This window comes from Hippocampus bargibanti, linkage group LG01 (genome assembly GCF_051943395.1).
Source record: "Hippocampus bargibanti isolate YZ-2025 linkage group LG01, ASM5194339v1, whole genome shotgun sequence".
Lineage (NCBI taxonomy): Eukaryota > Metazoa > Chordata > Actinopteri > Syngnathiformes > Syngnathidae > Hippocampus > Hippocampus bargibanti.
Window position 1 is genome coordinate 22,622,381 of NC_142734.1, and position 12,250 is coordinate 22,634,630.

General features: G+C 43.3%; 1 protein-coding gene across 2 annotated transcripts in view; it reads right to left on the bottom strand.

The window, feature by feature from the left end:
- The window catches only part of drc7 (dynein regulatory complex subunit 7), a 75,602-nt gene that overhangs the window by 39,408 nt on the left and 23,944 nt on the right, over positions 1-12,250 (bottom strand). For both annotated transcript variants that reach the window (XM_089004026.1, XM_089004018.1), the window contains exons 4-5: positions 11,198-11,323; positions 1,667-1,855 (exon numbers count right to left, since the gene is read on the bottom strand). In XM_089004026.1, coding sequence (XP_088860152.1) covers positions 1,667-1,855; positions 11,198-11,323 — 315 coding nt within the window. The remainder of the gene's footprint in view (positions 1-1,666; positions 1,856-11,197; positions 11,324-12,250) is intronic.

Consider the following 12,250-nt stretch of genomic DNA (forward strand, 5'->3'; position numbering starts at 1 on the left):
TGTTTGCGCAAGAAGGCGAGCGAGGGTGTCTGTGGCGAGTTTGTCGAGTGCGCGGTCAGGACAATCCATCCATGATTTAGCGGAGTTTAACACAAGTAGATATTATTGAGCTTGAGTATTTCGTTGTGTAACAATATGTATTGAATGTTGAATGTGATTCCTTTTTTCAATAAATGTTGATTTCTTTAACTTTCCACTTTTGATTGAAATCTATTAAAAACAGACGCAATCTTGATTAATCACAGTGCGTATGTTATTGAAATCTATTTACATTTCCTCCACCCAGTATCTGCAAAATAGTATGTAAATGCCATATCTTGCATATTCCTTGAGACAAATTTATGAACTGATAAGGGCTTTTTTTCACATTTGAAAGACTGTTAATAAATCAGTCAAAAAACATCCCTTTCATCCCTTTGCTGATGTGAAGTGTAAATTTCTCCACTGCGAGACTAATAAAGGCAAATCCAATCCAAATTGGGTTGTAGTGTTCTTACTGTGCTATGAGGTTTGCACACACAAGATTTAAAGGACAACCGACATCACTTTTGTTTCCTAACTGACATCAGAAAAATGTTTTATAGCATCTAAAATACCCAAAACATGCAGTATGATATTTTTAGTCAAATGAAAAACACCAATAAAAATGGAAAAAAATCGCAACCGGAAGTGGCCAGTTTCAGAAGGTCCCGCCCCTTTGTTTGTGGTGTCACGCCAAGACGTCTTGCATTGCTGGAGAATCAAAAGAATGGCTTCAGATTCAGAGAAGATGCTTTCTTGTTACTCATCCAGTTATGAATATGATTCAAATAGTTCTGAAGAGGAAAGCATACATGTTTGCAATCGATTAAAGAATTTATTCCGTGTCATTTTCAGGGGGGGGGGAGGGAATGTCGCACCCAAAAAAGGCAGAAGATGGCGACAATCTTCCGTGTGGAAATGGCTCAACATTTTTGTCACAACACACAAGGATTCACCATCGCGTTATTTATGTGTTTTCCTTCTAATTTCGCCAACGACACGCATCAACATGAAGTTTTCAGACCTAATAAAGTACCGCAAAATACATTGCGTGATCAAAGGACTACTACAGTGTGTCCTTTCTCGGTCAGGGGCGTTCCTTCAGTGACGTGACGTGAGGACTCGTCACCAACTCAAAAACAAGTCTTCCGGAATATTCACCGCAAGTCTTAAAACGTAAAATATAGCTATATGCGGTGGAATCTTTGTAAAATACACTAAATAGAAGTCATTTGAAGCGATTTGACAAATTATGGACACAACTTGTCCGGAGACGTCGGTTGTCCTTTAATGCTTTAGTATATCCGGCCCAAACATTCCCTCCAAATGCTCCTGGCCCGGCCCCTCCGTCAAATTTAAGAACCCATTGTGGCCCGCGAGTCAACAAGCTTATACATTCTGTCTGGGAACCAATTAAGTTCGTAAGCTGAGGTCTCACTGTATTTGAGTTACTTCTGGGTTGAGTGAACGCTGTAGCATGTGGCTGCCGCTGTTCACCCACAGGAAAATTGATCCTGTGACTGTAAAGTGACCTTGAGAGTTTTTAAAGGCGCTAACAAATGAAATGCATTATTATTATTATTATTATTATTATTATTATTATTATTATTATTATTATTATTATTATTATTATTATTATTATTACCTGGGCATCCGCAAGGGGGCAATCTTGCAGTCTTTGGTCTAGCAGACATATCTCCTTGCATGCGTAGCCACTAACACAGTAAGCGTCGTAGTTGGCACCCAGCAGCAGACTGCACAGTAATGCGGCGTACTCGAAGCAGGTTGCAGTCTGGCTACGCAACACTGAGGTGGCAGAGAACAAGAACCCGGGCTGCACACACACACAAACACACATAAACCTTGAGTGAAAGGGGCCTCGTCTTACAAACGCTTCAGTTTACCAACGTTCGCCTTACGGACATTAAATTTGCCAGAATATAATCTTGGCATACCAACTAGTTTTCGGGAAACACACGGGGCCCCACAATGGCTGGCGGACTAGTTTTCGGCGGATGAACACCAAACCACACCGTCGAACAGCGCCACGGTGGCTGTGTGACAGGTTGTAAATTATCGTATTTCCTATTTTGGTTACATTCGCGTAGTTCTATTGGTTTACAAATGATATATATCGAAAATGTTTATTTAAACATGGAACGCCTGCTTCGGTTCGTGTTTCGTGTCGGACCGATTTAGATCGTTGGACCGGAAATTGTTGTGCGCGTACGTTTGCATTAGATCGGGGCATTCGAAGTAAACCACTGTTGAGTCAAGACGTATCACATTGCTTGTCTTGTGGTTTTTTCCTGGATCCCACAACACCGTATCTCCCTTACTATAGTGGAGAGCGCAACATTTTGGAGGCACCGCTGGGATATTTGCGTTCGAGTGTTGTCTACTCGCCGTGGGTAGAAGCTCGCGCCGAATATCCCCAATCAACCCAGTCGGAGTGGCGTCGCCGTTTACTGGTTTGTTTCTACATGTGCTCTAGTTGCATCTCTGTGCGTACAGCCACCACTAGAGGGCACTGGAAGACTTTGAAGTGAATCCGGCCAGCTGAACTGCGTCTACCCTCTCGAAAATGGCGTTAGAGGAATTACAGTTGGACATCAAAGGCAAGTTATTTGGACTGAATTTTCAACAGTTGTCAGAGTTATGTGCTGAAATCCAAATATCTGGACTGGAAAGAGAGCAACTTACAGGAAAGACTCGAGGCCAACTAATTAATATTGTGTCAACCTACATTGAAAGAGCTGAATTAGAGCTAGAAGATGGAGGAATGTCAGATTTGCTACGTATAAAGGACTTCATTGAAAGTATAAAAGATTTTGAACCAGGAATAGCCAAACCAAGTGAAAAAGGTCGGGATGCAGTGCGAAAGAGAAGCATAGTGCCCCCAAACACTGCCCCCTGGCGCAAAGATTTCAAAATATCTGGACAAATAGGTGAACTCGGACAAAAAGATAAACTCACATTTCCTAATTTGGTCAGACAGATAGAAAGTGGGCTCAGTAAAGGCTACCAGGGGGATGAGATCATCGATGCAGTGGTTCGTGCCATAACACCAGGTCTGCAGTTGAGAAGCTACCTCGAAGGGAAAGAAAATCTTACCCTAACTTCTTTACGAAGGATTCTCCGATCTCACTATCAAGAGAGAGGAGCCACTGAGTTGTACAAGCAGCTCTCATCGGAAGTGCAGACTAATAAAGAGTCCCCACAGAAATTTCTACTGCGTGCAATGGATCTTCGTCAAAGGATTCTTTTTGCATCTCAAGAAGCTGAATCAGGGGTGAAGTATGATCCCACGTTGGTCCAGAGTTTATTCCTGCACACAGTTCTGACGGGGTTACAGAGTGACAATGTAAAGAGTGACATGCAACCTTTCCTCCTGCTAACCACCACATCAGATGAAGTACTGTTAGAAAAATTAAACATGGCATGTGCAAATGAAAAAGAGCGACAGGAAAAAAAGAAAAATGCTGCTGCACGGGTGACAACGCTGAACACTGTCCAGGTAGATGACACACCAGTCCCGATTGGGAAGAAGACAGTCTTAAAGCAGAATACTGTTACTGTGCCGAATGAACTCCTTTCAGAGATCAAAGAGATGAGGTCAGAGATGATGCTGTTAAAAGAGCTGCGTGCAGAAGTGTCCCAGATCAAAGAGACTATTCAGAAACCAACAGCCACTTCTCAGCCCACCAGCGGAGGACCTGAACGCCTGCCTGACCACTACCCTGAACAGGTCGCCTTCACTCCACCTTCACAATATCAGGTAGATCCACCAGCCAGGCACTACTACACCCAGCACTCCCCATCAGCTCTTCAGCAGTACCACCCAGCACCAGGGCCCAGGCCGATGAGGGGGGCAGCACAGTTCCAGCAGCGGTTCGCCCCTCCGCAGTACTACATGCCCCGTCGCCCTCAGCCCAGGTGTTATTCTTGTATTCAGACAGGTGAAGAATATTGTCAGCACTGTTTTAAATGTGGAAGTAGTGAACATTTCAGAGCAGGCTGCAAAGCACAGAACTCAGCTAGGAACCATGCTTTAAACTAGAAAGGGTTACTCCAGTGGGACATGGTGTGACCACAGAGACAGATAGGTCCCAGTGTTACAGTGGTGCTATGAAAATGGAATGTAAGCCCCACACACGTGGCCCCGTTCAGAAGAGACATAAGCAGTCATTTGTCGAGCGTACAGATAAGAACCAGTGTGGCAAATTACCTTCGGTCAGGGAGTTAGTGGGAAAGAAATGTCTTATTCGGTGCTTTTTGGGTAACAAAAGGGTTGAAGCACTCTGGGACTCGGGGTCCCAGGTGTGTGCTGTAGATGAGTTATGGAAACAAACAAACTTACCTGACGTGTCATTGAAAAATGTGAATGAACTTATTGACCCTGATAACACTCTCAATATTGTGGCAGCTAATGGAACGGATATGCCTTATGTAGGATGGCTTGAGATATCATTTAAACTTGGTGCTAATGATCCAGGGCTACTTGTACCAGTATTAGTACTAAAAGGTGACCAGCAACAGTGTCCTATCATAGGGTTTAATGTCATTGAGCGTCTTGTGTTAGATAGCCTCTCTAATGAGTCACAAACAGGGGATACAGAAAAGCTCTTGAAATCGGTTAGACTAGCTTTTCCCCACCTTAAGCGCAATAAAGCTGCCACTTTCATAAAAGCAGTTAGTCTGGGACAAGCACATGAGTACCGTGTAAAAACAACAAATGAGAGATTCACTATAGCCAGGCATAGCTCACTTATTATTCCATGCAAAGTACAGGCTAAGCCCTTTAAGGAAGATGTTACATTGGTTTTTGAGCCAAGTGAAAACCCACAGTGGCCAGATGGCCTCGAGCTTTGTGACTCGTTGGTCTCAGTTAAGGCAGGTTCCATCCCTAGGATAGTTGTTAGTGTCCAGAACCCTACTAATCATGATATTAGGTTTCCAGTAAAGGCTATTATTGGTACAGTGCAGTCGGTAGGGTCTGTCTACCCAGCTAACATATTTAAAAGGGACCTTCCTTCAGTGGTTGTCAATGAGGTCCATGTCCAGAATACCACCATCGCTCTCAGTGAGCAGTGGGACCCCCCAATTGACCTTTCTCATTTGGACGAAGATAAAAGAAAGACCGTTCAGCAGATGTTGAGAGAGGAATCGGCATCATTTTCAAAATCGGACGACGACGTAGGGTGTGTGGAAAACCTACAAATGGACATTTTGTTGAAAGACACTGAGCCTGTTTCAAAGACATATATGTCTGTCCCAAAGCCAATGTACAGAGAGGTGAAAGACTATTTACAGGACTTGATAGCGCAGGGGTGGGTGGAAAAGTCCACTTCCTCCTACTCATCCCCTGTCGTCTGTGTCAGGAAAAAAGATGGTACACTGCGCTTATGTATTGATTACAGAGAGCTGAACCGGAAAACACACCCTGACCGGCACCCCATCCCACGGGTACAGGACGTGGTGGATAGCCTTGGGGGTAACACCATCTTCTCGCTGCTGGACCAAGGCAAAGCATACCACCAGGGGTTCATGTCCAAAGGGAGCCGACACCTGACTGCCTTCGTGACCCCTTGGGGCCTTTATGAATGGATTCGAATTCCGTTTGGACTCATGAATGCACCAGCAGCGTTCCAGCGGTGTATGGAACAATGTCTGGAGGGGTTACGGGACGAAATATGTGTCCCCTATCTTGATGACATTCTTGTTTTCAGCGGGACATTTGACAACCACGTTGAGGACGTCAGACGAGTGTTGCGACGTCTCAGGGAAAATGGAATAAAACTCAAAGCCCGAAAGTGTGACCTCTTTAAGCCGGAAGTGAGGTACCTCGGCAGGATTGTCTCTGCTGAGGGGAGCAGAATGGACCCGGCAGATACAGCAGCAGTGCGTGCCCTGAAAAACAAGCAGCCAGGCACTGTCGGTGAGCTTCGAGCCATTTTGGGACTATTAAGCTATTATAGGCAATACATCAAAGATTTCTCTTGTATCGCTAGTCCCTTGTATGCTTTGCTTAAAGCCCCTCTGAATGTTGAGACTCAGCAGCATCAAAGACAAAAATGGAAAGTGAGACATAACAGCGTGTCTTCCAACACACGTATTGAGTGGAGTGATGAGCATCAGTCAGTGTTAGAGCAGCTAATAGACTGTTTAGTTCAACCACCAGTTTTAGGTTTTCCTGACTTCGCGCATCCTTTCATTTTGCATACAGATGCCTCTAACCGGGGTTTAGGTGCTGTGTTGTACCAAAGACAAAATGGCAAACTTCGCGTGATAGCCTATGGCTCTCGGACATTAACTGCAGCTGAGAAGAATTATAATTTACACTCGGGCAAGTTGGAATTTTTGGCGCTTAAGTGGGCGATCACAGACAAGTTTCGTGATTATTTGTACTATGCACCATTCTTCACTGTGTATAGTGACAATAATCCACTCACTTATGTACTGTCGACTGCTAAGTTAAATGCAACTGGGTGCAGGTGGGTCGCAGAACTTTCTGATTTTAATTTTACTGTTAAATATCGTCCCGGTAAGGAAAATGTTGATGCAGACAGTTTATCTAGGATGCCCCTTGATATGGTAACATATATGGAAGGATGTACAAAAGAAATGTCATATGATGCTGTGAGTGCTGCCGTACAAGCGGTTGACCAACAGAACGAGTCTAGTGCAGCTTGGTCTATGGGAATTTCAGCTACGTGTGCCGAGGTGTCACTAAACACACCGATAGCCCCATTGACTGTTGGACAGATCAAGCTAGATCAAGAGACTGACCCCATTATAGGACATATTATTAGATACAAACTGGCGGAGACGAAACCGCTAGGTACTGAACTAAGAAAGCATTGTCCTCAAGTTGTTTGTCTTGTGAGGGAATGGGACAAGCTACACTTTAATGACAGAGGTGTTTTGTACAGAAAAACGGCAAACAGAACCCAACTACTGCTTCCTGAAAAACACAAGGTGACAGTGTTAAAAGAGCTGCATGATGAAATGGGCCACCATGGTGTAGAAAGGACTCTTTCCCTTGTAAGGGATCGTTTTTACTGGCCCTTTATGCAAAAAGAAATAGAGGACTATGTACTGAGAGAGTGTGTGTGCCTAAAACACAAAAAGCCCAACCGTGAGACCAGAGCCCCTCTCACTAATATTGTGACTACTCAGCCTTTTGAACTTGTCTCCGTTGACTTTTTGCATCTCGACAAATGTAAGGGTGGTTATGAATACGTGCTTGTGCTAGTAGACCATTTTACACGTTTCGCTCAAGTTTATGCTACGACGTCCAAATCTGGCAAAACAGCGGCAAACAAAATCTTTAATGACTATGCTTTAAAGTTTGGGTTCCCCCTTCGAATTCACCATGATCAGGGTGGTGAATTTGAAAATCAACTTTTTGCTCAACTGAAGGAATATTGTGGGGTTGCGGGTTCAAGGACAACCCCCTACCATCCACAGGGAAATGGACAGGTTGAACGATTTAATCGAACACTGATCCAGATGTTAAAGACACTGACAGAGAAACAAAAGAGTAACTGGAAAGACTCACTAAACAAACTCGTTTATGCTTACAACTGTACCAAAAGTGAGGTGACAGGGTTCTCACCTTTTTACTTACTTTATGGACGTTCACCACGTTTGCCAGTTGATATGTTGTTTAGTTTGAATCCAGACTCTAACCAGGGTGAAACCAACCAGAAGGACTATGTGAAGAAGTGGAAACAGGGCATGGAGGAAGCGTATGCGATCACGCAAGAAAATAACAACAAAGCTGCTGCCAGGAGTAAGAGACTATATGACAGTAAACTAAAGTATTCTACCCTGTTGCCCGGTGATCGTGTTCTGGTTCGAAACTTAACCCCACGTGGAGGTTCAGGCAAACTGAGAAACCACTGGGAGGATGTTGTTCATACAGTGGTTCGTCAAGTCAGCCAAGACATTCCAGTTTATGAGCTGAAACCTGAGAGGGGGAAGGGCAGATCTAGGATACTCCACCGCAATCTCTTGCTGCCATGTGATCATTTGCCATTAGAGACTTCACTACAGTCCCAGTCCAAGGAAAAGTCCACTCGGCAACGACCGAACAAGATGCCGGAAATGGATCCGGAAGAGGATGATGAGGAGGATGAGTATTATCCAGTGTTGCATCGCCAGAGCACCCGACCAGACTCACCAGAACCGCGGGACGTGAGCTTCGTGGAGACAACCCACCATGATGACAATCAACTGGGGAATGAACTGCCGGGGACAGAGCCGGGAGCTGCGGAAGTTGACCAACCTCAGGAGGGCAACATTGGTCCGGAAAATGATGCACCTGTGACGGTGTGTCCCCCTTTTCCCCAGCCACCCCCCAGTAATCCTGATATTGGGGGAAATCAACGGCCACGACGAGAACACAGGAGACCCAAGGTATTCACGTATGATCGCCTTGGTTCGCCATCTTGTTACAATGTAGGGACAGTACCATATCATGGTGAACAGACAATGCCTTGGATGTATGGCGCACACCCCTATCATGCCACGAAATACTACAGAAATGGTTAATCGACACTTCGGTTTAATAGAACAGTGAGATGGAAACAAGAAGACCCCGATGAGCCCTGTATAAGTAAAACGGAATGTATGAAAAGAGTTCCAGTCTGTGAATTGTTGATTGTTATAATGTAAACAGAATGTATGAAAAGAGTTCCAGTCTGTAAACTGTTCATTATTATAGTTCATATTTGGATGCAGTTCATAATACCGTGCGTCATTGTTTTGGGCACGTCGTCCAGCGTATTTATGTATTTACTAGTACATATGTTGGGGACAACATCTATTTTGAGGGGGAGTATGTGACAGGTTGTAAATTATCGTATTTCCTATTTTGGTTACATTCGCGTAGTTCTATTGGTTTACAAATGATATATATCGAAAATGTTTATTTAAACATGGAACGCCTGCTTCGGTTCGTGTTTCGTGTCGGACCGATTTAGATCGTTGGACCGGAAATTGTTGTGCGCGTACGTTTGCATTAGATCGGGGCATTCGAAGTAAACCACTGTTGAGTCAAGACGTATCACATTGCTTGTCTTGTGGTTTTTTCCTGGATCCCACAACACCGTATCTCCCTTACTATAGTGGAGAGCGCAACAGCTGCCGGACTACTTTTACACCCCCCCCCCCTCTTTGAGTGCAGACATGGTTTGTTATCGAGTGGAGTACTTTTGCTATTATGGGAGCGAAAAAGACCCCACCAGAGGCTAGGGTTTAGCCAAAGAGGACACAAAAGAAAATGACGGTCGAGCAGAAGAAGGAGATCTAGAAAAAACACCAACAAGGTGTGCGTTGGTGTGACTTAGCGTCCCAGTATCAGTATGCTAAGTAAACCATTGCTACGTGTGGCTCAGGGTGTTTCTGTGTTGTCTAAGCAACGGTCTGGGCAATAGAAGAGGTCGAAAAACTTCTGTTGATTTGGATTACATAAAAGAAGCTAGCAGGGGACAGTGGGAGTGAGTGTATTATTGCAGAGAAAGCACGGTTACTTCACTTGGATATCAAGAGGCAACTACATCAAAGGACAACCAATGTCACTTTTTTGTTTCCTAACTGACATCAGAAAAAACGTTTTATAGCATCTAAAATACCCAAAACATGCAGTATGATAATTTTAGTCAATGCAAAACACCAATAAAAATGACTTAAAGTGTCTAAAAAGTACAGTCAATTTGAAACCGGAAGTGGCCAGCTTCAGAAGGTCCCGCCCCCATGTTTGTGGTGTCACAGCAAGACGTCTTGCCTTGCTCGAGAATCAAAACAATGGCTTCAGATTCGGAGAATATGCTTTCTTGTTACTCATCCAGTTCTTAATATGATTCAAATAGCTCTGAAGAAGAAAGCATACAAGTTTGCAATTGATTAAAGAATTCATTCCGTGTCATTTTGAGGCATCAGGGGTGGGAAATGTCGCATCCAAAAAAGGCAGAACATGGCGACAAAGCCGTGTAAGGAATTAATCAGAACGTTTCCACAGGCTGATTAATTCCTTACATGGAGCTTTGTCGCCCTCTTCTGCCTCTTTTTGGACCTACATGAGTTTTCAGACGAAAGTACAGCAAAATACATTGATGTGATGAAAGGACTGCTACAATGTGTACTTTTTTCAGTCATGGGGCGTTCCTTTAGTGACGTAACGTACTGACTCGTCACCAACTCAAAAACAAGACTGATTCAGCGCAAGTCTTAAAACATAAAATATAGCTATATGCGGTGTAATCTTTGTAAAATACGCTCAGTAGAAGTCATTTGAAGACATTTTACAAATTATGGACAAAACTTGTCCGGAGACGTCGTTTGTCCTTTGAGAATTATTTAGTAGAAAATGATGTTTTATGTGGAAATGGGAATGGATTATTCTAATTTCAATGGTTTCTTATGGGAAATTAATGTTTGGAAGACGAACTTTACGCCTTGCACACACTTTCTAGGAACCAATTAAGTGCATGAGCTGAGGTATCACTGTTTATAGAAGTATTTTGAAGTCACTTCTAAGTTTAACAGTGGAGTTGTCTCTGGAGTTGGAGAATGGGAGTGATGTGGTGAAAGGAGGATTTTTTTTTGTGATAATCCGGGTTGAGGAAATCTGGCCGAGTTGGAGTTTATGGAGAAATTTTAATTGACACCGAAAAGAAGTGAGTGCTCAACCGTAATTTTGTTTTGTGTCCTCTTCGGCTTAACACTAGGCTGTGGTGGGGTCTTTTTCGCTCCCATAGCAGCAAAAGTACTCCATTTGAAAACAAACCACGTCCGCACTCAAAGGGGGTGTGGAAAACTAGTCCGCCAGCCAATGTGTTTCCCGAAAACTACTTCATCAGCCAAGATTATATTCTCGCGAATTCAATGTTCGTAAAGCGAAAAGTTCGTAAGCTAAAGCCTTCGTAAGCCGATGTATCACTGTATTATTATTATCTCATCTCATCTCATTTTCCGTACCGCTTATTCCTCATTAGGGTCGCGGGATTATTATTATTATTAGTATTATTAGTATTATTATTATTATTATTACAAGAGTGAAATGAATGAGCAGCTTCCTCCCAAAATGAATTCAAGATGTAAGTCCATGACCCTCTCTACTCGTATGAAAACAATTCCATGCCGTGAATAGCGCACGACGGACGTGACTCACAAGCTCGACGGCCGGCTCCAGAGGATTCAGACAGAGGAAATCGGCCACAAACGAAGCACATCCTTCCCAGTTGAGCAGCTCGGGGTGGCTTGTCATGGTGGGGCGCAGAGTCGTCGAAACAAACTTCTAAACGCACAAAAAGGGAGCAAACAGAGCCAACAGAGCCACGGAGTACACCATGCATCTATTATTATTATTATTATTATTATATTATTATTAGCTGGCTGGCTAGCTAGCTATCTATTAGAGTTATTCCGGGTTGAATGAATGCTGAACGCCTAGCTAGCTAGCCATTTGCTATCTATTTTCTATTTATTATCTATTAACTATATGTTGTCTGTCTGGATGGCCATCTAGCTCTAGCTAGCTATGTATTAGCTAGCTAGATTTCTATCTATTTGAGTTATTACGGGTTGAAGGAACGCTGAACGCCTAGCTAGCTAGCTATTTGCTATTTATTATCTATTAGCTATCTGTTGTCTGGATGGCTATCTAGCTAGCTGTCTGTTAGCTAGCTAGCTTCCATCTATTTGAGTTATTCCGGGTTGAGTGAACGCTGAACGCCTAGCTAGCTAGCTATTTGCTATTTATTATCTATTAGCTATCTGTTGTCTGTCTGTCTGGATGGCTATCTAGCTAGCTGTCTGTTAGCTAGCTAGCTTTCTATCTATTTGAGTTATTCCGGGTTGAGTGAACGCTGAACGCCTAGCTAGCTAGCTATTTGTTATCTATTTGCTATTTATTGCCAATGCGCAAGCTAAATCTGTATAATAATAATAATAATAATCATCATCATCATCATCATCATCATCCTCCTAAATTTGATTTATGAGCGCCTTTCAAATTATTATGAACATAAACTGAAACTGATTGGCTCCCCAATCTCGTCAATAATTTATCAATTATCAAAATATAGTCAAAGTTGGGTTTTGGAACGTCTCGGTTCAAAACAAATTCCGTTTTCAACCACAAATTGTGTATTTTTTTATACCTTGGTTTATAACCGAAAATGAGTTATCTATTTAACTGAGCGCCCCTGAATGCACCACTGGA